At 52.0% G+C, this 25,681-nt stretch overlaps 1 protein-coding gene across 5 annotated transcripts in view; it reads left to right on the top strand.

Annotated features, from left to right (window-relative positions):
* The first annotated feature begins 17,676 nt into the window (after positions 1 to 17,676).
* The window catches only part of ADGRA2 (adhesion G protein-coupled receptor A2), a 34,045-nt gene continuing 26,040 nt past the window's right edge, over positions 17,677 to 25,681 (top strand). For 3 of the 5 annotated variants that reach the window (XM_082374935.1, XM_082374934.1, XM_082374933.1), the window contains exon 1: positions 17,678 to 18,369. In XM_082374935.1, coding sequence (XP_082231061.1) covers positions 18,107 to 18,369 — 263 coding nt within the window. In that variant the 5' untranslated portion in view covers positions 17,678 to 18,106. Of the gene's footprint in view, positions 18,370 to 25,681 lie in introns of all 5 variants that reach the window. The other 2 variants (XM_082374937.1, XM_082374936.1) reach the window with 2 other exon arrangements.

The raw sequence follows: 25,681 nt of genomic DNA, 5'->3' as shown, positions 1-25,681 counted from the left end.
GCAGCTATTCACGAGGTAGAGTTCTCCTAGAAGCACTTCAAGGTCCCAGGGGACCTCAGAACTAACACTCTCTTTTTCTATCAACTGCAGCACAGTGAGCTGACATGGCACGCAGTGGGGACAGAGGTGAGGGGTGTTTTCGGCAACACTCTTGTATTTAAAATGAACACAAGCTCCGGCTCCTGATTTGAGACCACAAAGGAGCAAGAAGGCATCCTTGGAGTGCCGACAGCCTTCTCGAAGGTTCTTTCCGTGAGCTGGCTTCCTGCGCTCCTGCTGGTGCTCCCCTACCCCTGCGCCAGCAGAGGCACGCCGCTCCCCAGCTTCAGAGCTAAGCTTGACCCAGCTGCCAATCTCCAAAATAAAATCAATGTGTGACCTTATTCACCAGCTGTACCGAAGAAACTAACTCAAACTAGGGCCAACTTTGAAGCCAAAAAGGGAAGATGAGAAGTTGGGAGAGAGACAGAGAAAGGGGGGTGGCGGGGAGAGAAAACTTGGCTGGACATGAAAGGTGTCTTGTCTGTCTGTTCCCCATTAGGCGCAATTCTCTTGCAATCTGCAGCCTCGACATAATTCTCTTGACCAGAAACTCTCCGGAGAGATAGTGTCAGAAGGAAAAACAAACAGAATAGCATCTCTGACAGCAAAGTCACTTAAAAACCTATTTGGGGGTGGGCATAGGGGGAGAGATGTCAGCTCTTAGGAGAGGGCGCTCCTCACAGCAGGCCACATGCGGAGGACCACTCACCCTGGGACAGACGGGCAGGAGGGAGCGCCCAGGAGAGAGCTGGTGGGGAAGCAAAACCCCAAGTCCTCTGCCCTCCCAGCCCCTCTGATGCCACACGACCCACCTTGCGTGGATTTCTCAACTGTGCACTCAACACAAAACCCCACGGTGCTGGGCTTTGCACAGCCTGCGTTGCATTGAGGGGACTTCAGAAGGATTACCTTAGGAAAAAGTGGTCCCAATTTGTCCTAACTCCACTTCTTGTTTCTGACTGCCACTAGCAACCAAAGGCCGAGAACCCAGCTATTCCTATAAGCTGGCAGCCAGCTCCCCAGGCTGCAAGGCCTGTCCCCCCAACCCCCTTTGACCTGCCTTTGAGCAAAGCCTTCAACTGTTCAAAGCCCTACCCTTGCCTGCAGGAGCCTGGGGGTTAGGATTCTGGAGTTGGGGTGCAGAGCGGGAGAGGGCACAGTTCTGCACTCAAGTTTCTGGGGCAGGCATCCTGTTATAGGAGAGGGCTTTTTTTTTTTTTTTTTTTGTAAGGAAGAAAAACTAATCAGAAGAAAAAAATAAGAGCTTTCCCCTGCCTTTCGGACTTGTTTATTGCTGGGATATCTGATTTCAGCAGAGGAAGCCGGCACTGAAGCAAGGTTTTTATTGGCCGTGAGCAAGAGGCATTCAGGGTTTGCCTTTGATTTGGCTTCTCCTGAACTGGAGGTACAGAAGAGCCCTTGCTGCTTTGATGGAGCAGCTCCGTACTTCGGGGTCCCCCGAACTCCCTATTTCTGCAGTAGCAACAAAAATGCCCTTTGGAGGACGAGGGTGGAGCGAGGGCGGCCCAGAGTGGAAGGTGGCCTCGTGGACATTTGAGAAGAGAGAGCAAAATAGGGGACAAAGGTTTAAAAAGTTCTGAAACTGGCTCCAGGGCTGTGCTCTCTGCCCCCCTTCCCCCAAGTGGGGACCTGGAGGAGGGAAGGTCTGGTTTGGATGAAAGCTCAGTGTCTCTAGCTGACGGGGCTAGGCAGGCTGCTCGGAGGGCCAGGCCTGATGGTTTCAATGTGTGGGGAAGATACAGCCAGATCTGCAGAGGGGGCCCTGCCAACGGCACTCCTCAGCTGGGCTGGCAGGCTCTGGGGAGAGGCTGGCCAGCTGGGCCACAGGCCCTCGGGGCTGCTGTCGATCCCCCAGGGCTCTCCACTGACACCTTTGTGCCCAGACAGCAGCCGTTTGGTGTCTGGAGCTCCAGCCACATTGATCTACCCTCCGGCGCTGGCTTCCTGCCTCCTGCTGGCTTCCAAAGGGGACATCTCCTCCCTTGGAGAAAGAGGGGGTGTTCCTCCATTGGGGGGCCTCTGGGTGAGCCCAGCCAGCTCACTCTCTCCCTTTTTTCCTCCCTGCATCCTACATCTATCTTTCCCTCGGATCCCCCCGCCCACCTTTCCCCCACAAACCACTGGTGATGGCAAGGACCTCGAAACTGAGGACTCTTGAGCATCTTCGCTTTACTGCTTTAGCCATCCATGGGCAGGAGCTTGCTGCTGCGGGTGCCGGGACTTTGGGGCCCGCGCGGATGGTGGAGGGCAGCCCCTCTGGCGGGAAGAGGCTTCTGCCCGGGTATGGCCCGCTTCCCGTTCCAGATGTGCGACCAGAAGGTCCACAGGAGAGCCACGTTCTTCCCCTGCCCGGGCCTCACAGCATCTGTGTGTGCCTGTGTGACGGGTCGAGGGCCTGTCTCCATCACGGAGCACGCTGTCCGGCCGAGGTGGGCGCCGTCCCCGGCGTGCTCCGCTCACCTGTGAGGTCCAGGCCCGCTTTGGCAGCCACTGTGCCGTTTGGCGCCCTGAACTGAGGCCCAGAGCCTCCCTCTGGCGGGGTGGGGAAGCGGGAACAGGGCTCTCACTGTGTCCGCTGCAAGGAACCCGGGCATCAAAAGGATTTTATGCAGTAAGTTTGGGAACACACTCCCAGGGAGAGGAGCTGCGGGAAGATGGGCAGAGGAACCACGCTGGGGCCGCGGAGCTGTGGGCGCACACACATGCGCGTGCATGCAAGCACGCATACGCACGCACACATGCACACGCACGCATGCACACGCATGGCCACAAGGCTTGCTCCAAGACTGACACCCGTCTATCTGGGTCTGAATCCCAAATCTGGTCCTCGCCAGCCAAATTCCCGTGGGCCAAAGACTAACCCCCTTGGTGCCTTGGTTCCCTCATCTGTAAATAGGGCCTCATGGTGTCCTTGTGACCGAACCTGGCACATCGTAGGCGCTCAGGAAGCATCAGGGACCAGCACTGGACCCAGCCGGCTGGGCTTTGCAGTCTGTTGCAATCTCCACGGAGCATCGGGGCAGAGCGCTGATGGACGGAGCAGATAAGGACTGTCGGGAAAACTGCCGCCTTCCTTCAGAAATGAAACACGAGCCTCTGAGGCCGAGGAGGAAGGGGACCCTCCGAGAGGCAATCAAAGCTCGGAGTGCCCGGCAAGCTTCCCTCGTGGGTCTCTCACCAAGTCCTGCTGACATAAAGGGGCTGGATGGGAGCAGTGGAAGGGCCAGCTTCCCCTTCACAGGCTGGCCGAGCACGGACACCCAAGCCTCCCTTCCAGTCCCCCTAGCTCGAAAGGAAAGGCCCAGCTGGAGACTGGGGCACAAAAACAGCAAAATCAGTCCAGAGTGAAACCAAAACTAGACACCGGCTCACACACCCTGGGCATCGAGGCTCTAGCCACACACCCTGGCTCTCTGAGTGCAGCCCCTGGACAGGAGGCCCAGAGCGAGGGTCCCGCTACTGCATTTCTCCCCTCCACTCCCATGGGCCTTGCAGGGCCCCAAGGCAGCCTGACAGGTCTTAGGGAATAAAGCCCACCTCCCGCAAAGAAGCCTGACCTTGGCCTTCCAGAGAGAAAGAAAGAGAGATTGGATGTACTCTACAAAGAGGACAGGAGAGGAAAGGAGAAAGAAAAACACAGAGAGGGGGAAAGAAGCAGAGGGAGGTGACAAGACAAACGGCAAAGGGCCAGCTCCAGAACCCCCAGCCCCTGCCCCACCACGGGCCAGCCAGGCACCAAGAGGACAGCTGCCGCAGGGAACTGGGGTTCCACGCAAAGACTGACTTTTCCAGCAAACTGGAAATCCACTCTGCCAGGCTGTATGTGAGTAACGTTTCTCTGAGGCTCCCCTGTGACTGGAGGGGCTTCCCACGTGCTGCAAGCGGCGGGGAGTGACCCATGGGAAGGTGGCAGTAGTTTTGGGAGAGGGCAACAGTGGCCCAGAGCATCAGACGTGGGAATCTAAGGACAGCTCCTGAAAGCTGGATTTGCAAACCCACGGTCACGCAGGGATGCTCTCCCAGGTCCGAGGCCTCCTGCCCCAGCTGCTCTTACAAAGAGCAGAGAACTAAAAGCAGGACCGGGTAACAGCTGCCTCTGGCAGCAGGACTGGAAAGAGGCCCTTGCTTTCCATTATAAGCTCTTCCGTGCTATTTCATTTTTTCACCATATGCGTGTATCCCTTTGATAAAAATAATTTTTGTGAATAGTGGTGAGGGCTGGAAGCAGGCTCAGCTCTAGACAAATGCTTGAGGTTTGCCTTGACCTCAGGCTCCCTGCCTCACGCTTTGCAGAGGGAGAGGCTCCACCTGGCCTAGCACACCAGAGTGACCCCAAACACTCCAGGCTAGTCTGGGTCGTCCTCCACCTCTCCAGCCACCCAGAATAATGCCCGCGACCTCCTCCAGCAGCTTTTTGCTCCTCTTCTGTTTTCTTCAGTGCTGCTTCAGGCCTCCCTGGGGTGTGATGGGCACAGATGTGTGAACCTCGGTGCTGGGGCGGGGAGACCAGAGACTGACACCCATGCAACTCATCCAACACAGCGCACGGGGGCAGGTGCAGCAGGTGCAGTGAGTGAGAGGGTCGTCCGGAGAGCTGGGGCCCAGCCAGGCTGCTCCAGTGAGTGCCCCTGTTACAGCACAGAAAGGAAGAAGATCAGCGAGCCCCCCCGCCACACACACACACACACACACACACACACACACACACACACTCTTGGCCAGAGCTGCTTCTCCTCCCTCCAGGGCCTGAATACTCTGACCCCAGTGGGGCTCAGGGAGAGGGGTGCTGACCTGCAACTGGGCCCCATCCTCTTGGCTGCCTCTGGAAACAAAAGGCTATGGATGGAGCAGAGCAGAAGCAAGAATAACTACAATTCTGCAGCCTATGAAAGGAAAACCACATTCACAGAAAGATAGACAAAATGAAAAGGCAGAGGACTATGTACCAGATGAAGGAACAAGATAAAACCCCAGAAAAACAACTAAATGAAGTGGAGATAGGAAATCTTCCAGAAAAAGAATTCAGAATAATGATAATGAAGATGATCCAGGACCTCAGAAAAAGAATGGAGGCAAAGATCGAGAAGATGCAAGAAATGTTTAACAAACACCTAGAAGAATTAAAGAACAAACAAACAGATGAGCAATACAATAACTGAAATGAAAAATACACTAGAAGGAATCAATAGCAGAATAACTGAGGCAGAAGAACGGATAAGTGACCTGGAAGACAGAATGGTGGAATTCACTGCCGCAGAACAGAGTAAAGAAAAAAGAATGAAAAGAAATGAAGACAGCCTAAGAGACCTCTGGGACAACATTAAATGCAACAACATTTGCATTATAGGGGTCCCAGAAGGAGAAGAGAGAGAGAAAGGACCCAAGAAAATATTTGAAGAGATTATAATTGAAAACTTCCCTAACATGGGAAAGGAAATAGCCACCCAAGTCCAGGAATTGCAGAGTCCCAGGCATGATAAACCCAAGGAGATACACACCGAGACACATAGTAATCAAATTGACAACAATTAAAGACAAAGAAAAATTATGGAAAGCCACAAGGGAAAAACAACAAATAACATACAAGAGAACTCCCATAAGGTTAACAGCTGATTTCTCAGCAGAAACTCTACAAGCCAGAAGGGAGTGGCATGATATACTTAAAGTGATGAAAGGGAAGAACCTACAACCAAGATTACTCTACCCAACAAGGATCTCATTCAGATTTGATGGACAAATCAAAAGCTTTACAGACAAGCAAAAGCTAAGAGAATTCAGCACCACCAAACCAGCTCTACAACAAATGCTAAAGGAACTTCTCTAAGTGGGAAACACAAGAGAAGAAAAGGACCTACAAAAACAAACCCATAACAATTAAGAAAATGGTAATAGGAACACACATATTGATAATTACCTTAAACGTGAATGGATTAAATGCTCCAACCAAAAGACACAGGCTCGCTGAATGGATACAAAAACAAGACCCATATATATTCTGTCTACAAGAGACCCACTTCAGACCTAGGGACACATGCAGACTGAAAGTGAAGGGATGGAAAAAGATATCCCATGCAAATGGAAATCAAAAGAAAGCTGGACTAGCAATACTCATATCAGATAAAATAGATTTTAAAATAAAGAATGTTACAAGAGATAAGGAAGAACACTACATAATGATCAAGGGATCAATCCAAGAAGAAGATAAAACAATTATAAATATATATGCACCCAACATAGGAGCACCTGAGTACATAAGGCAACTGCTAACAGCTATAAAAAAGGAAATCCACAGTAACACAATAATAGTGGGGGACTTTAACACCTCACTTACACCAACGGACAGATCATCCAAACAGAAAATTAATAGGAAACACAAGCTTTAAATGACACAATAGACCAGATAGATTTAATTGATATTTATGGGATATTCCATCCAAAAACAACAAATTACACTTTCTTCTCAAGTGCACATGGAACATTCTCCAGGATAGATCACATCTTGGGTCGCAAATCAAGCCTCAGTAAATTTAAGAAAATTGAAATCATATCAAGCATCTTTTCCGACCATGACGCTATGAGATAAGATATCAATTACAGGGGCTTCCCTGATGCGCAGTGGTTGGGAGTCTGCCTGCCGATGCAGGGGACACGGGTTCGAGCCCTGGTCTGGGAGGATCCCACATACCGCGGAGTGACTGGGCCCGTGAGCCACAATTGCTGAGCCTGCGCGTCTGGAGCCTGTGCTCCGCAACAAGAGAGGCCACGACAGTGAGAGGCTCGTGCACCGCGATGAAGAGTGGCCCCCACTTGCCGCAACTAGAGAAAGCCCTCGCACAGAAATGAAAACCCAACACAGCCATAAATGAATAAATAAGTAAATAATTTTTCTAAAAAATCAATTACAGGGAAAAAAATGTAAAAAATACAAACACATGGAGGCTAGACAATACATTACTAAATAACCAAGAGATCACTGAAGAAATCAAAGAGGAAATCAAAAAATACCTAGAGACAAATGACAACAAAAACACGACGATCCAAAACCTATGGGATGCAGCAGAAGCAGTTCTAAGAGGGAAGTGTATATCAATACAAGCCTACCTCAAGAAACAAGAAAAATCTCAAGTAAACAATCTAACCTTACACCTAAAGGAACTAGAGAAAGAAGAAGAAACAAAACCCAAAGTTAGTAGAAGGAAAGAAATCATAAAGATCAGAGCAGAAATAAATGAAATAGAAACAAAGAAAACAATAGCATAGATCAATAAAACTAAAAGCTGCTTCTTTGAGAAGATAAACAAAATTGAGAAACCTTTAGCCAGACTCATCAAGAAAAAGAGGGAGAGGAATCAAATCAATAAAATTAGAAATGAAAAAGGAGAAGTTATAACAGACACCGCAAAAATACAAAGCATCCTAAGAGACTACTACAAGCAACTCTATGCCAATAAAATGGACAACCTGGAAGAAATGGACAAATTCTAAAAAAGGTATAACCTTCCAAGACTGAACCAGGAAGAAACAGAAAATATGAACAGACCAATCACAAGTAATGAAATTGAAACTGTAATTAAAAATCTTCCAACAAAGAAGAGTCCAGGACCAGATGGCTTCACAGGTGAATTCTATCAAACATTTAGAGAAGAGCTAACATCCATCCTTCTCAAACTCTTCCAAAAAATTGTGGAGGAAGGAACACTCCCAAACTCATTCTGTGAGGCCACCATCACCCTGATACCAAAACCAGACAAAGATACTACAAAAAAAGAAAATTACAGGCCAGTATCACTGATGAATATAGATGCAAAAATCCTCAACAAAATACTAGCAAACAGAATCCAACAACACAGTAAAAGGATCATACACCATGATCAAGTGGGATTTATCCCAGGGATGCAAGGATTCTTCAATATATGCAAATCAATCAGTGATACACCATATTAACAAACTGAAAAATAAAAATCATATGATCATCTCAATAGATGCAGAAAAAGCTTTTGACAAAATTCAACACCCATTTATGATAAAAAAACTCTATAGAAAGTGGGCATAGAGGGAACCTACCTCAATATAATAAAGGCCATGTACGACAAACCCACAGCAAACATCATTCTCAATGGTGAAAAACTGAAAGCATTTCCTCTAAGATCAGGAACAAGACAAGGGTGTCCACTCTCGCCACTCTTATTCAACATAGTTTTGGAAGTCCTAGCCACGGCAATCAGAAGAAAAAGAAATAAAAGGAATCCAAATTGGAAAAGAAGAAGTAAAACTGTCACTGTTTGCAGATGACATGATACTATACATAGAGAATCCTAAAGATGCCACCAGAAAACTACTAGAGCTAATCAATGAATTTGGTAAAGTTGCAGGATACAAAATTAATGCACAGAAATCTCTTGCATTCCTATACACTAACACCAAAAATCAGAAAGAGAAATTAAGGAAACAATCCCATTCACAGTTGCAACAAAAAGAATAAAATACCTAGGAATAAACTTACCTAGGGAGACAAAAGACCTGTACTCAGAAAACTATAAGACACTGATGAAAGAAATCAAAGATGACACAAACAGATGGAGAGATATACCATGTTCTTCGATTGGAAGAATCAGTATTGTGAAAATTACTATACTACCCAAAGCAATCTGCATTTTCAGTGCAATCCCTATCAAATTACCAGTGGCATCTTTTACAGAACTAGAACAAAAAATCTTAAAATTTGTATGGAGACACAAAAGACCCCGAATAGCCAAAGCAGTCTTGAGGGGAAAAAACGGAGCTGGAGGAATAAGACCCGCTAACTTCAGACTATACTACGAAGCTACATTAATCAAGACAATATGGTGGTGCTGGCACAAAAACAGAAATACAGATCAATGGAACAGGATAGAAACCCCAGAGATAAACCCACGCACCTATGGTCAACTAATCTATGACAAAGGAGGCAAGGATGTACAATGGAGAAAAGACAGCCTCTTCAATAAGTGGTGCTGGGAAAACTGGACAGCTACATGTAAAAGAATGAAATTAGAACACTCCCTAAATTGGGCAATTGGGATTGACATGTATACACTGATGTGTATAAAATTGATGACTAATAAGAACCTGCTGCATAAAAAAATTAATAAAATAAAATTTAAATAAAAAATTCCCTAATACCATACACAAAAATAAACTCAAAATGGATTAGAGATCTAAATGTAAGATTGGACACTATAAAACTCTTAGAGGAAAACATAGGAAGAACACTCTTCGACATAAATCACAGCAAGATCTTTTTTGATCCACCTCCTAGAGTAATGGAAATAAAAACAAAAATTAAAAAATGGGACCTAATGAAACTTAAAAGCTTTTGCAAAGCAAAGGAAACTACAAACAAGATGAAAAGACAACCCTCAGAATGGGAGAAAATATTTGCAAATGAATCAACAGACAAAAGATTAATCTCCAAAATATATAAACAGCTCATGCAGCTCAATATTAAAAAAACAAACAACCCAATCCAAAAATGGGCAGAAGACCTAAATAGACATTTCTCCAAAGAAGACATACAGATGGCCAAGAAGCACATGAAAAGCTGTTCAACATCACTAATTATTAGAGAAATACAAATCAAAACTACAATGAGGTATCACCTCACACCAGTTAGAATGGGCATCATCAGAAAATCTACAAACAACAAATGCTGGAGAGGGTGTGGAGAAAAGGGAACCCTCTTGCACTGTTGGTGGGAATGTAAATTGATACAGCCACTATGGAGAACAGTATGGAGGTTCCTTAAAAAACTAAAAATAGAATTACCATATGATCCAGCAATCCCACTACTGGGCATGTACCCTGAGAAAACCATAATTCAAATAGAGTCATGTACTACAATGTTCACTGAAGCTCTATTTACAATAGCCAGGACATGGAAGCAACCTAAGTGTCCATTGACAGATGAATGGATAAAGAAGATGTGGCACATATATAATGGAATATTAGTCAGCCATAAAAAGGAATGAAATTGGGGCATTTGTAGAGACATGGATGGATCTAGAGACTGTCATACAGAGTGAAGTAAGTCAGAAAGATAAAAAGAAATATCGTATATTAACGCATATATGTGGAACCTAGAAAAATGGTACAGATGAACCGGTTTGCAGGGCAGAAATAGAGACACCGATGTAGAGAACAAACATATGGACACCAAGGGGGGAAAGTGGAGAAGAGGTTGGTGGTGGTAGGATGAATTGGGAGATTGGGATTGACATGTATACACTGATATGTATATAATAGATAACTGGTAAGAACCTGCTGTATAAAAAAATAAATAAAATAAAATTCAAAGCAAAAAAAAATTGCTTAGAGATAATGGAGATAAATCTAAAATACAGTCAGCTAAAAGAGTTGAAAATAGATGCCTCTGTGAAAGCGGAAATGGGGGAAAAGGTAGTGGACTGCCTTCTGTTTTCATAGAAAACCTTATAATACTTGTTATTTCTTTAAACCATGCATATGTATAACTTCTGTTTTTAAAAGAATATAAGTTTCCTGATGGCAGGGACAAAAAAAAGAAAAAAAGAAAAAAGGATGGAGCAGCCCCTGGGTCACGGGGGGAGGTCCTAGAAGAACAGATCACAGACCCCAAGGAGCCCCGGAACCAGATGGGAAGCCAGGCCATGATGGGCACGGCCACCCCAGCCCACCAGAAAAGCCCCTCCCCCCGTGACCTGACGAGAGGCCTCCCGGGTCCTGATCCACCTGGGAGACCCGGAGCAAGAGAGATGCAACCGTCCTGAGCTCTGAGGAGCCACGCAGCTCACCGCGCGGCTTCAGGGGCTGGCCAGGGAGAGGCGGGGGCAGGAGGTGCGCCCCCACCCCTCCCACCCTCCCCCTACTCCCTCGAGTGACAGAGGTCTGTCCTATCCCGGCCTCCCTCCTGACCTGGCCAAGGCCTGATTATCCTCTGGGCAGCTTAGCCATTACCTCCTCAGAGGCCTGTCCTGATCGCCAGTGGAAACTAAGGGCCTTCCACCCCCATTATTCCCCCTAACGGCCCCCTTCCCTTCCCAGCACTCATCACGGTGTGTCATTATAGACTCATTTATGTCCTACTTTGTTCCATCCCGGCCTCTCCTGCTGGACTATCAACTCCATGACGCAGCAAGCTGGACCCCGAGCTCCGAGCACAGTGATGGGCCAAACTCTTGATTCTTTCCCCAGATCTGATCCTTCCTGAGTCTTCTCCAGCTTCGTAAGTGGGGATTCCATTCTCACAGCCTAAGCCAGACACCTAGGGGTCATTCTGGACAAATCTTTCTCACCCCACTCTCTGTGTCAGGGATCCCGCTGGACTCACTTTCCACCCACATCCAGGATCCAGCCTCCCCTCCACCTCCTTCACCACCTCCTCATCCACTGGACTGTCGCACTGGCCTCGGAGGTGGTCTCCCACTCCCCGTGCTCCTCCCGCCAGAATCATCCTCCGCCCAGGAGGCAGAGAGGAGATGTAGAAGTCCAATTCAGATCAGACCACTTCTCTTTTCAAACCCTCTAGGCTTCTCTTCTCATTCAGAATAAAATCCACATCCTTCCTGTGGTCTTCAATACCCAACATGATCTGGACACAAGGTCAAGGGTACTGTGAGGACACCGCCCTCTTTCTCTCCCTCTCCCTCCCTGTGCTGCAGGGAGCGCTCTCCCACGGTGCTGCCATTTGCCATGGCCTCGGCATGGAGTGCTCTGTCCCCCAAAATCCATGGACCTGTTCCCTCATTCCTTCAGAATTCTTCTCGAAGAGCCCTTGCTCAGAGAGGTCTTCCCCATCATTCTTTTGTTTTGTTTTTTATTGAAGTATAATTGATGTACAATATTATATAAGTTACAGGTGTACAATATAGTGATTCACAATTTTTAAAGATTATACTCCATTTATAGTTATTATAAAATAGTGGCTATATTCCCTATGTTGTACAATATATCCTTGTAGGTTATTTTACACATAATTGTACCTTTTACTCCCTTACCCCTATATTGTCCCTCCCCCCTTCCCTCTCCCCACTGGTAACCACTAGTTTGTTCTTTGTATCTGTGAGTCTGCGTCTTTTTTGTTATATTCACTAGTTTGTTTAATTTATTAGATTCCACATATAAGTGATATCACACAGTATTTGTCTTTCTCTGACTTATTTCACTTAGTGTACTACCCTCCAAGTCCATCTACGCTGTTGCAAATGGCAAAACTTTATTCTTTTTTATGGCTGAGTAGTATTCCATTGTGTGTGTGTGTGTGTGTACACAACAGCTTCTTTATCCATTCATCTGTTGATGGACATTTAGGTTGCTTCCATCCTCCCATCATTCTTTGTTCCCTTACCCTGTTTAATTTTGCTTCATTGGTCTTATCCCCACCCACTAGATTATACATATTTATTGATTTATTTACATATTATCTGGTTCCCTCTGCTATAACATTAGCTCTATGAGACCACAAACTTTACCTTCTGTGCACTGACTGCTGTATCTTCAGTGCCCGAAACAGTATTGGGCACATAGTAGATGCCCAATAAATGTTGTTTAAATAAGTAAGATCTCAGGAACACTTTGTTGAACAAGTTAATTAAATGTCTCTTCTATTTGTTGGGCACTAAAACTGGCTGGGAATCATAGAAATAAGGAAAATAATAGCCTCTTCTGGGATCTTCCATCCTAGTGGAAGACTCAAATGTGTAAACAGTGAACTATAACACAGGACAAAACTAAGCAGGTATCAATAACAAAAACAGCAGCAGGCCGTACTAACATTTACTGAGTACATGAATGTGTCAGGCTGGTGTGTTTTCTGACTCCAATCAACTCTCCAATTCTCCAACACCTACTGGGTGTCCTATAATTTAATTCGATTTTGACACCGACTGCTTGGCACAGACCACGCAAGCTAAGGGCTCTGTCCCACAAGACTGCCTCCACTTCAGATGCCATTTACGAGTCCTAGGTCACCCTCCTGGCTTTAAATCAGAGATTTCCATGACCCCCTCTTCAAGTTCGATAATTTGCTAGAACGGTTCACAGAACTCAGGAAAACACTTTACTCACATTTGCTGGTTCATTATAAAGGATACAACAAAGGAACAGCCAAATGGAAGTGATGCATAGGACAGGCTATGGGGAGGAGGGGCGTGGAGCGTCCGTGCTCATCCTGGGTGTGCCACCGCTCCAGCACCGTGACTGTTCAGCACCCCAGAAGCTCTCTGAATCTCAGTGTTCAAGAGTTTTTATAAAGTTTAATCTCCAGTTCCCCCATCCTGTTCCCAGAGGCCAGTGGGTGGGGCTGAGACTGCCAACCCTGGAATCATTAGGTCTTTCTGGTGACCAGCCCCCATCCTGAGGCTAAGAGTACCACCCTCGTGAGCAGAAACTCCGGTGTGTCCCAGAGAGGCTCCAGATGAAGAACAGAAGATACTCCTGTCATTCAGGTATTGCAAAGGGTTTTAGGAGCTGGGGGTCAGGAACAAAGACCAAATATATTTTTATAGTATACCACACAGGCACCGTTGACATATAACTGACATCATCATCACAGTCCTCTGAAGTAAATATTCTTTTTTTATCCCCATTTCACAGATGAGAAAACTGAGGCCTGGGTAAATTAAGTGAGTTGCCCAGAGTTACGTGATCCATAAAATGGAGAGCCCAGGATTTGAATCTTCAGAGTCTCATGCTCTTAGGCACGACACTCCTAGTGTAGGAGGTTATCCATCATCTGGGCGAATATGAGCAGATTTCACTTAAAGGGGAAGTCATATTTTCATGGAGACAGAGATTAAGATCCCCTCCTATGAGAGCGTCTAAAGTATACACAGGTACCCTGTATGGGGTGGAGTCTGATCTCTGAAGGGAAGCCCTTTCAGGCCCAAATATTTATCTCGGTAGCTTCCCACAATTCCTATTCATTCCTTCCGGTTGAGGCATGAGTATTTCTCTGTCATGAACGCCCAGTGTGACTGTTCCAACAGGACAGGCAGCTTAGCATAGTCCCCACAGGGAGGAGAGGACAGAGAGCTCAGAGGACCACCCAGGAGAGCCATGGGGGTGGGGGGAGGTGGGAGAAAGGGGTGGGGTTCACAGGTTCTGTGCCTCCGTGTCCTTCTAAAGTAAAAGAGCTCTGGAGGGCTGTCACGTTTGCATGATGGATCCAGTTATGGGCCATGAGCTCATCCACTGTTACCCTGGGTCTGTGTTAGGATCCTGCCTCTGGAAGATGAGAAGGCACAGAGGGAGCCGGGAAACCTGATAATTAAATGTGAACATCCCCGGGGTGGGGGGCACCCTGACAGCCAGGAGAAGAGACCAGGGCCTGGAGCTGGGCGGTGTCAGCTACTGCCGGCTCTGACTCTATATGTGTTTTTTTGTTTTTTGTTTTTAAATTTATTTATTTATTTATTTTTGGCTGTGTTGGGTCTTCATTGCTGCGTGTGGGCTTTCTCTAGCTGTGGCACGCGGGCTCCGTAGTTGTGGTGCACGGGCTTAGTTGCTCCGTGGCATGTGGGATCTTCCCAGACCAGGGCTCGAACCCGTGTCCCCTGCATTGGCAGGTGGATTCTTAACCACTGCGCCACCAGGGAAGTCCTCTATACGTGTTTATAGTCTCTCATAGTCTTTCGAGAGAGACTATTTTCTTCTAGCTGAGGAATGGAACTCCTTGGAAAGTTTTTGCCTTCCTTGACTCTGCTAGAAGAATTAGGGCTGGGGGTCCTGGTTCTACCACAAGCTATGGTTTGGGGGTGGACATCTGTAAAGGTTCAGCTCAGAGAGGGCCAGGGAATCAAAACGAGAAAACCTCAAGGGGAAGTGAGGGAATTTCTTCGGGTGATTATTGAGAGTCCCCTCCTCCCCTAGAAATTATAGAGCACGGCAGTTAAAACTAGACTCTGGAATCTGGAGTTCCTGGTTCAAATCCTGGTCCCATCACTTCTGAGCTGTGTATCCTTGGGCAAACTACTCTTAAGGTGCCCCTTCCCCTCTTGTCTGTTAAAACAGCCATCCTCACCCTGTTGTGAGGACAAAATGAGCCTATTCTTGTAAAACATAGTCACAAGTGCCCAGCAGGCAACAGGCGCTCAGTAGGTGCTAGCTGGCCTGATGTGCAGGCTGTCCTGTGCTAGCTCTGCTCTGCTCTGGGCTCAGAGGGAGGGGACACCGACCGTGGCCCCATTTTCCACTCTCAGCTGTCCCCAGTGGAGGGTCTGGTCAATCGTGGGGTAAGAGGCCGCGGCCACTCCTTGACAAAGGGGAATGGATCAGCTTTGAAGTTGGAGGCGAGACAGACGTTGGCAGCTAGCACCCAGCAAAGGCCAACTTCTTTAGAGACGGCATAACGGATGTGAGTCCCCCAGGCCCTTAAGGGGACAATTATGGTCTAGTAGAGTCAGGTCGGTTACACCTCTGTGCGAGATTGGACTAAAGCTTTTGGTAAGCCCCCCTCCCTTGCTTCAGGCAGGATTAATTCAGCCCATCCCTATATCGTGGTAACTTATCCATAATTCAAGGAAGAGTTTATCACACGCGATCAGGGCCAGGGTCAAGCTTCCTAACCAGATGTCGTTGTGAGGGTGGGAATTAAGCCTGAGTCATCTTTCTATTGCAAACAAACTTCAAAACGTGTAGCCACTCATTCATTCCACCCTGCACCTCTGAGAACAGATAACCAGGAAGGATTTTTATGCGAAAAGTTTTGAGTGGCTCAGAGAAAAGAGCATTTTAAAAGGAATCGGAGGAAAAGTTCCCAGCCCTGTCTCTTTATCTCTCAGCGATTTGGTTTCCTCATCCATGTTTGTAAAATGGGGAAGTAACCCCGGCTCCACTCACCTTCCTGGATGGGTATAGAGACCAAAAGTGATGACCAGCAGGACAGGACAGTGTTTTGTAAATGTCTCCACCACGCACCTCATTCCCACCTGTGGGGAAGCATCGCCTCATTAAATGTCATTTGGCCCTGATTCAGCCTCAGAGAGCCGGTGTTTCAGTGGAATTCCTTTCCATACTTAGTGTCTTCGTTTAGCAAAAAAGAAATGACGGGGAAGCTGTGTGACCCAGGCCAGAGGCCTCCTCTTCTCATGTCTTTGAGAACTTCCCTGGCATGTGAACAGGATCGTTGGGTGGCAGACCGGCCTGTGGGCCGCAGCTCTGTGAGGACCCTTCCTAGGAATGCAGGCCCAGCCCCTGTGCCCGCCCTGAGGAGGGCTGCTGCTGGGGGAGGCCGGTCCCCTTCTCCCTTCCTCCATTTGCAATCACTATTTATTTATCTTTGAAAGTTGAAGGAACCAGAGCCTGCAACTGGGAGAGACTTGTGGAGCCAGAAGAAGCCAGCGTCTGGGCTCAGCGTCTGCCGCCCACGCAAGGGAAAGAAGCCATTCCCAGTGAAGGGGGGTGGGGACCCGGCTGAAAGGCCACCGTGCTGGAAAAGGTGCCACACACACCAGCAGGGCCAAAGGCACAGAAAGAAGGTGGCAGTCACCGGAGGGACGACTTTGGTGGCCCATTGAAGGATGGGGAACAGGAGCCCTGCCCAGGGATCCCTCAACCCGGGCAGCCTGCGTCTCCACAGCAAAGGTGCTGTGGCATTAAGCGGCAGAAAAGGCCGCCTTCATGGGCAAACTGAGGAAGCAGACACACTGGGCCACACTTCACTGTTCCCTCTATCCCCAGCCCGGTTCCCAACTTGCATTGCAGCCCATCTAAGACCCAAGGCAGTTTTCATACCCATCCGAGTGCCCCCCGTCACTCACTCATTCTCAGGCCACAACTTGCAGGCAGGCAGGGCCTCATTTTGACCCCCGAGATTCGATACCCCAGGATGTTAGGGGCTGTGCCCTTTGTCAGCGCTGCGGAGAACGGGCCCTCCTGACTCAGCGCTGCTGTGCTCCTTCCACACCCAGCGGGAATGCCTGCTTTTCCCTCTGTGTTCCCCTCATTCCCACCTACCATCAAACACACACACACACACACACACACACACACACACACACACACACACGGATGTGGAAAAGGTAGGCAGCCAGATGTGGCAGGCCTGCCTCGGCCTTTGACCCCTCCTTGGCCGAATGACATGCAGCCCCCGCTGGGCGAGGTCACCCAGAGGGTCTGAGCCTCCTTAGCCTCCGCCTTGTCTCCTGCAGTGGCTGGAGCAGGGCTGTGAGAGCGAGCCCCGGCTTCCAGACTGGCCCATCAGGTCAGGGGGTCAAGGGAAGCCGAGTCTCAGCAGCCCCAGAGCGGCGAACGAAGTGCAATATAAAACATGGCCATCTCTGGCCAAGCCCTCGGGTCAGTGAAAGCCCCAGAAGCATCGGGGGTGCAGGCTGGACGGCACGAGTGAGGGAGGGTTTTGTGGAAAGTGATGGCGGTTGGCTTTGAGGTCTGAGGTGGGTTATGGAGAGGAAGATTCCTGGGTGGGGGGAGAGAGGCGCGAGGGAGAAGTCTAGGTTCAGGGCGGGTGCAGGGGACACGCGGGGCCTCCAGCCGGCTGGCCCGCTCTTGCTCCGAGGAGGGCAGCGGCCTGGCTGCGTATCGGGAGGCGCTAGGGCCTCGCGGACGGACGAGCTGGCGAGGGGAGGGCGCCCTCTCGGGAGGGCGGGCGGGGGCTGGCGGCGGCGGGAGCGGCGCCGAGCCGAGTTGCCTCCATCCATGGCACGGAGCGGCGGCGGCGGCAGGAGCCCGGCTCGATCCGCTAGGTCACAGCCCCGCGCAGAGCGAGCAGACGACGCGGAGCGGCCCGGCCTCAACCGGCCCGGGAGCACCGCGCAGACAGTCGGGCCGCGCCGCCGGGGGCCGCCCGCGCTGCGCTGACAGCCGCGCCCGCGTCCTCCCCGCCGGGGCGCTCGCCGGACATGCCCCCGGGGCGCGGCGGCGGGGACCCCGGGGCTTGCCTCCGCCCAGGGCCCCCCGCTCCGCCCTCGAGCGCCCCGGGCCCCCGCTGAGCACGCCTCTCGCACGCCCGGATCCCTCCGGCCGGCGCGCAGACGGGCCCCAGCGCTGTCGGTCCCCGCGGGGCGATGGGCTGATGGGCGCCGCGGGACGCAGGATGCGGTGGGCGCCCGCGCGCCTGCTGCTGCCGCTGCTGCAGTGGCTGCTGCTTTTGGCGCCCGAGATCCGCGGCGCGCCCGGCTGCCCGGTCCCTATCCGCAGCTGCAAGTGCTCAGGGGAGCGGCCCAAGGGGCTAAGCGGCGGCGCCCCCAGCCCGGCGCGCAGGAGGGTGGTGTGCGGCGGCGGGGACCTCCCGGAGCCTCCCGAGCCCGGCCTTCTGCCTAACAGCACCGTTACCCTGTAAGTATCCTGCTTGGCCGGCCCGGCTCGAGCCCCGACGGGGGGACGAAAGGAGACCAGACGGGAGGGGTGGGAAATGGGGGACAGAGTCGATGTGCCACTTCAGAGACTCTAGGACAGGCCTGAGTCCAGAAGCCGAAAAGGGAGGCTTGAAGAGAAGTAAGGGAAAGATTAGGGCTCCAGGGATGTGGAGGGCGGAAGGAGCATTGCGGGGCGGGGGCTCCCCAAAGTGAGGCACCGCGGGCGCCCACTCACCTGCACAGGTGACAGGGAATGCGCGCTGGCGGGACGCCCGCGCCCCTTGAGTTTCTAGCCAGGGCTGGTGTTGCGGACCTTCGGGGGGTGGGATGAGGGGAAGGCTCAGGGAAGACCGACGCCCGCGGCCCAGTAGATGGCTGTGGTCGTTACCACCGCGGACGCGTCCCTGGCCGCACTGGAGGAGTCTCCCGGCTTCATCCAGACGGCCTGGCTCCTCCAGTGGGGGGCGCCCCATCGGGGCCCGGAGCCTGCCAGCCCCGCTTGCAGCCCGTCTCTCTAGCGCTGGCGGGAGGGTGGGCTCGAAAAAGTCTGTCCTTGGGGTGCAGGCGCTTCTGGGGTGAATGAGACCCCGGCGTCCCGACTCCCACTAGGACCCCTCTCCCGCCGTGCGCATCCGTGAATTGAGCTCTGCTCTGGATCCTGCATCCCTCCCTCTTCCTCCCCTCCTCGGATATAAAGACAAGTGAACTTTGGCTGTTTCTCGATTGACTTCGCGAACAGAGTGCAGAGAAAGAAACCTGGCCGAGGGGAAGGAGGGTGCCTCCCAGCCTCCTTCCGTCATACCCTTTCCCTCCTCAAGCCCGGGCCTTATTAAGCCCTCACTTTGCTGGTAACCAGCGCGGCCCGTTGCGCCCGCAACCCGACCCCAAGCCTCCTCGATGGGGGTCCGAAGTCCCCGTAACTGCAGGAGAATTAGCGACCCCTCCCCACCGCAGAGATTTCCTGCGCAGACCACGTGCTTGGAGCTCCACGCACGCCGAGGACCGGAGGGTCGGGCCCTGGCGGCGGCCCCTTCCTTTCCCGTCCTGGATCCAGCCTCCAAGCCGCTTCCCCTTCCCTGTCCTCCTGACCCCAGCGGCGACCGTTTCCCCACGGCCCCTTGCCCAGAGTTGGAGCTGGCTCACAGTCTATCCGATTGTGTCCAGAACAATACAGTAACGCCTCTGGTTGGGTGAGTTCAGAGGCTGCCCGCTTCCTGACAGGACACGACTGGTCAGCCTCTGACGTTGTCCGCCTGGCCTGCATTTTCCCCAGCTGGGGTGGGTGTGTGCATGTGTGCATTAGGGGGGTGGAAGCCGTGTCTCTGCTCTCTCCCACGTCCCAGCAGCTCAGGGATACAGCCATGGCCTGGGAAGGCAGCTGTGGCAGCTGATTCAGGTCCCTCTGAGTGTCCACTGGGGTTGAAGTGTCCAGACAGGCCTGGGCATTCCCCAGCCCACTCAGTTCTGGAGGAGAAAAATGCTTGCTGTGTGGAATGGTTGGGCTGATGTCTGTGTGAGTCCCCGCTGGGCCACGATAATTCAGTTCCGAGAGGATCGTGTGTGCCCTGGATCCTGCAGCAGCCGTGCTCACACGCATGTGTTGGGATTAGGGAATCCTAACATACTGACGGCAGAAAGAAGGGGGGAAACATTAAGAGGTGGTTTTGCAGTACATTTTAGAATGATTTGGTAACTAATGCTTTCCAGCCACGGCTAATTCCCATCGACGCCACTCCAGGGAGAGAGCGGGGCCAACTCTTGGCGAGAATATATCAGAACAGGGTGGCAGCCAGCAGGACTGCTAGCTCACCGTCCCATCCCAAACCAGCCCCGGAGGAAGGGCCCTTCTTTTTTCCCAGGCCACTGACCTACCTGGCTTAAGATACCTTCCAAAAGAACAGCCCCCCCCCCGCCCCCGCAGCCTGGCTGGATATCTCCGCAGGAACAACAGACAGGGCAGGTCAGGCCGGAGCAACCCCTGAGAGCCCGCTGGCCCATCAGCCGGGGGTGTGACTAAAAGCTGCCACAGACATATGCCTTAGGCTCTCCCCACAGGCTCCACCTAATCCCGATCCTGACTGCAACCCCTCCCCCAAGCTGCCTTCTGAAGGAAAAAGAGCGCACGTTCTTCTTCAGCAGAAGCTTGGCAGGGCTTCTCTTCTGGGGGCTCAGTCCCCCAAGAAAACCCACCCCTACCCAGCAAGCATCTCGAGGGAAGAAGGAAAAGACGGGCTGGGAAGGGGCTTTTGCCGCTCCAGCCTGGCAGCAAAGAGAGGCTATGAGCACAAAAACCTTCACACTCTCCCAAACTCCTCCTCCTTACTCATTTATTATTCTTTTTTTCCAAATTTCCCCTTTCCCCTTTCTGCCCATCACCTGGTGCAAACAACAGGACTTGGGCCAATAGTCTTTGCATTATTGCTGTCCCCTCCCTCCGCCTCCCCTGTTTTCCTCCAGAATGGGCCACCATCTCCCAGTCCCCTCCACACACCGCCCTGCCCATGTGGGTCCTGGGGGAGTTGGGGGAGAGTCTGGCCTCTGCTTTGGGAAGCCCAGCTGACTGTTCAGGCAGAGGAAGAGCTAGATAAGGTGCCTGTCTGCAGAGAGCCTCCGTCTCTGCTCAGAAAGCCTCCAAGCCGTTGAGGGCAATCCTGTCGACAGCCCTGTGCACCTCACGGAAAACCCTTCCACCTCCACTCTGTTATCTCGGCTTCTGCCCTCTGGTTTTGTAGACTGCAGGCCCCCTCTCCCCACACTTGGCTTTTTTTTTTTTTTTTTTTTTCTTCCTCTAATGGATTTTCGTTCGTGGTTTTCCAGGAAAGCTGAACTCTTGGCTTCCTTCCTGATCTGCCTGCCCCACCCCAGCCCCCATTCTCGAGGCCCAGTGCACAGGGCACGTCCTGTCCAGAGCAGGAGCCTTTATGGGCCTTCCCTGAGGGGCAGGGTCTCATGGGCGGCGGGGTGGAAGTGGCTTATCACAGGGAGAACCCGGGTGGAGGAGGGAGACGCAGACCACTGTCAACCCCCCGCCCGCCCTGCGCAGCAGCTGATGGGCCTGCCCTCTGGTTCTGGGCTCTGGGAGTTTGAGTGAGGGGGATACTAAGGAATTCCAGGAAAGGGCTGATGATGGATAACTCTAGAAGGAAACCTCCTACGAGGACCTCCCAGGACATCTAAGCAGGCCCTCGGAGGATACCAGGCAGTGTCATAAATTCCTGGGCCCCTGGGCCGAAAGGGGCCTTAGGGACCAGCAGGTCGGGCCCCTAAATCAGCGTCTGACAGCTGAGCAAACTGAGGCCAGATGGGGAGAGGGCCACGTCTCGCCAAGAGCCACACAGCTTAGCTGACGCCAGCGTCAGGATTAGCTGCTTGGGTTCGTTTAGTTTTCCTCTCAGGTGAGAGACTCGCTGTTCACCTAGCTGGACTTGGGACCCAATGGACACAAAGCCTGCTTTAAAAAACCCGGTTCCTTCCCAGCAGGACCCAGGCCCTTTTGACCTGGGAACATTCCAAAGCTGGGTGAGGAGAGGGGCGGGCATGGGACGGTCCCTCGGTCCAGATTCTCCCAGGGCCCGCAAGCCCCCATCCCCTCAGCCTCCCATCTGGGGGAGTTGCCCGCCACGTAGGCTGCCCCCATAGGGGAGAAGGGGCAGTTCCCACCCAGATGTGCCTAGCGGAGGCCGGGGCCCTTTGCTGGGAGTTTGGTGGTCTTTGGGAGCCCCGGGGGAGGGGAGGGCCCTTCCCAGCCCCACCCCCACCCCGTGCTTGGCCCAGCAGTTCTTGAGCACAGACATCCCTCTGGACCTCCAGCTCTGGACTGGGCCCACCTCTCAGTGTCCCTCATCCCAGCCCCCGGGATCCGCTTAGTGGGAGTTTGGGGCAAAGTGTGCCAACCGCCTGCACAGAGTGCGAGCGGAGGGAGATGGTGGCTGGAGGGGCGGGCCGCGCGGCCTCCCCACCCCCTTCCCTTCCACCCTCTTTCCCCCATATGGTTCTCATAAGGTCTGGGCTCAGAGACAGCAGCCAGAGGAAGTGGCAGTGTACAGAGAGCTTTTGTGCCGGCGGAGGGGGAGGGGGAGGGAGCGAGGAGAAAGAAGGAAAGGAGGGAAGAGGCTGGAGACTCCAACACACTCTCCCTTACCCTCCCGATGGTGCCGGGGGAGGGGTGGAGGGGGGGGGTCTCAGCTGCAGCGCCCCCATGTGAGCTCCCGGACCCCCGCTGGTCTGAAGGGAGGGACTCAGAAGGAATCTCCCCGGCTACCTTCTGGAGGAGCTGGAGGCCACCAGCCCAGGCTCCAGGACTCATCAGCCCCTTCCTGGAGGTGTTAGGAGCCCTGCCCTGAGGGCTGCCCCTTGTGCAGGACGTCGGGGCCCAGGGTCCCAGCTCAGGGGAGCGCCAGGCGGAGAGCAGAGCCATCCGTGCTTCACTGGCTGAGTCCTTCTTGCACCAGAGAGGCTGGACCTATAATTCCGGCCCCCAGTGGGACCAGGACCCAGAATGGGTTATTTGGCCTGAATTTTTCAGAACCCATGCAAGAACCCAGCCACTCCTGACCCCTAAGGAAGTCCCTTCCTGCCGCCTACTGTAGATCACCCCTCTGGGTTAGGGTTGGGAGGGATGCAATCCCTAGTCCTGGTGAGTCTGCGAATCTCCCCCAAAGGCAAGGGCAGACCGGTGTAATTTGAACCTCACCGTAAATTGACCCTTAAATTTGGGGTCATGTTTTTAAAGGGAGCGAGTGTTCCTAAGTTTATGCCACATGGGAGTCATTGGGATAAGAACTCTTTCCTGAAGGAGAAAGAGTTCCAGCCACCTCTGAGTTGATCTCTGTCCTTCCTTTCAGTGAGCTCTCCTCACCAAAGCCCAGAGAGGGGAGGTGAGTTCCCCCATGCCACGCAGCGTGGACCAGGACCCCTCACTCCCCCATCACCCTGAGGTAGAGCCTTCGCCCCCATGGGACCAGACAGAGAAGAGGGGAGGGGAGAGGAGGGAAATGGCCCTGGGCTGAGGAACCAGAAGGAAAATCCGGTTAACTGCTAGGAAGGGGCTGTTCAGAGGGGCTGTTTATTTTCATTCCCCCAGCCCAGCCGCTCCGTTCTATTTAGAGCTCAGACACTGACAGGACAAAGCTGCCTCCTCCCCTTCCTCCCTCCTCCGGGGGCCCCCATCCTTCCCAAACTCCAGAACATTCCTTTGCTTTTAGAACTGGGTGATGGGGGTGGGAGAGCAGAGACACTGTGGAGTGTAGCTAACGCGGGCAGCCCTCCCAGGACCCAGCTTTCCCAGCCCTGGGAGTGGGGAGAGGCGGGCTGGGGGAGCCGGGCTGGGGGAGCAAAGGGTGTGTAAAATGGATGGGACCAGGTGAGGGGCAGGGGACCAATCTGTCACGGAGGAGCAGGGAACCGGCTGCAGAGAGCGGCCCAGGAGGGAGTTCCAGCCTGAACTTGAGGGGCCAGACATCTCCCAGCTGGAAAGCGAAGGGGAGGTCGAAGCCCCCTCCTCCCTCTCCTCTCCCGGCCCCCCCTCCCCCAGGGCGCTTTGCCTGCTGGGAACTGTGTGTTGGAGCAGAAACTCTAGACTTCAGGAGACTCGGCATCCAGGATGGGAAAAGCCATCAAACGTACGGAGTGGGAATCTTCGGTCCAGATCCTTCTTTTACTGAGAAGAAAACCCCCAGAGAGGGGCTGACTTGCTCAAGGTCACACAGCTCCTAGCCAGACCCTAGGGCTCCTGCTCCGGGTCATCCCGGTCCCACACTGACCAATCAGAGCCGTCCTCCCTGGGGACAGGGCAGGGACATAACCAATCCGCTTCCCCCACGTGGATAGTGAGCCGGGGAAAGGGTTGCCACCCGCAACGATACACGTGTACTTAGGGGACCACTAAGTACAAAATCACTTCACAGAGGATTTGGTGGGAAGTGGAGGCAGGAAAAAATGCCTCCCGACTTGGGAAAATCGGGGTTCCTGGACCAACCCCACCTTCCCTGGGGCTCTGCCCCTCCAGACAGCCACCCACCGATTCCGCCAGTGCCTGTTGTGAGGTGAGAGAGCTGGCCTTTGCCCTCAGGGGCCTTGCAGTCTCACCCTGGAGACTGAATACAGGCTCACAAAGCAGGACAAGAGCAGGACCTCCAAGCTCCCAAGGGAAACCTCTGGGCTGGAAGGATTAAAGGACTAATTTATACTTAGGAATAAAAGACTGATGACAGATCCTTTCAGGTTTATTTGTATGTTTAAAGAAACCTACTTTCTTCACCTAAAAGCTTGGCTCCCCAGTGGTGAGATGTTAGGCTGTGGGTGCAGGAAGTGCTTAAGGTGGATTGGGAGTAATTTCCCAGCTTCCTCAAGCCCCGGGGACACACGCACGCAAATAGTCCACCCGCTGTGACACATCTCCCTTCACCTTCCACGAGTGGGAGATGGTAAACACCAGGTCTCATTTGTGTTTGTAGTACTGATGTGTTCCACAAGGCCGAGCACACAGTAGGTGTTCACGTAGGATTGAAGACCAAATGAATGGATGCCCAGGATGAACGATTAAAGCAGAATCAATTCCAGTGCTGGGGGCCGCCAAGTCCCCATCAAGGCACACCGACCGCCCACCATGAACACCAGTAGGTTAGTCCTTCCCATCCCCGCCCCAATTTCTTGGTTTCTGCCTAGTGACCACCAGGATGCCGTGACCTTGCAGAGAGGGTAGAGAAAAGGACCGAAGGAAGGCCCATGTGTAGGAGCCGTTGCAAAATAGTTTCCCCTCTTGACCTTGACCTCAGACCCTGCCTGGACAGCCCGGCTTCAAGGCTGAGGTCAGAGGCTATCTCAGGACATGGCTCTCTAAAGTCTGGGGAAAAGATGTCCCACCTGGGTGCCTTCCTAACCAGAGGGAGGCTGATGGACAGGCTTCCAGCCAAGGGAAGGATGGCAGGAGGTGTGGGAGTGCTGTGTGTCCTCTCCAGCATTTATGTCCCCTGCAATCAGGCTCGGTAGACATGAAGGCAACCTTTAGCCTGAGGTGTGTGTCAAAGCAGGGCCTGTGGACCAGAGGTAGTCTCCTGTTTGGAGGTCCCACTGTCATATCAGTCAGGCTAAACTGCATCTACAACCTTTATGAAGCAGAACAGTTATTGCTAATTGGCATAACATGACATTTGGTAGTTCTATAGCTAAGTCTTAATTTATGTTTGTAGCATTTATATTTCAGTCGTGATTTTTTTTTTTTTTTTTTTTTAGGTTTCAGATGCCCTTGTGGGCCCTGGAAATGCTCCAAGGCCCTGGGTACTGTGCCTGTG

This window comes from Balaenoptera borealis (genome assembly GCF_965194805.1).
Source record: "Balaenoptera borealis genome assembly, chromosome: 21".
In the NCBI taxonomy this organism is placed as follows: Eukaryota; Metazoa; Chordata; class Mammalia; order Artiodactyla; family Balaenopteridae; genus Balaenoptera; species Balaenoptera borealis.
Note: the sequence above shows the minus strand (reverse complement) of the source record. Positions and strands in the feature narration are given on the sequence as shown.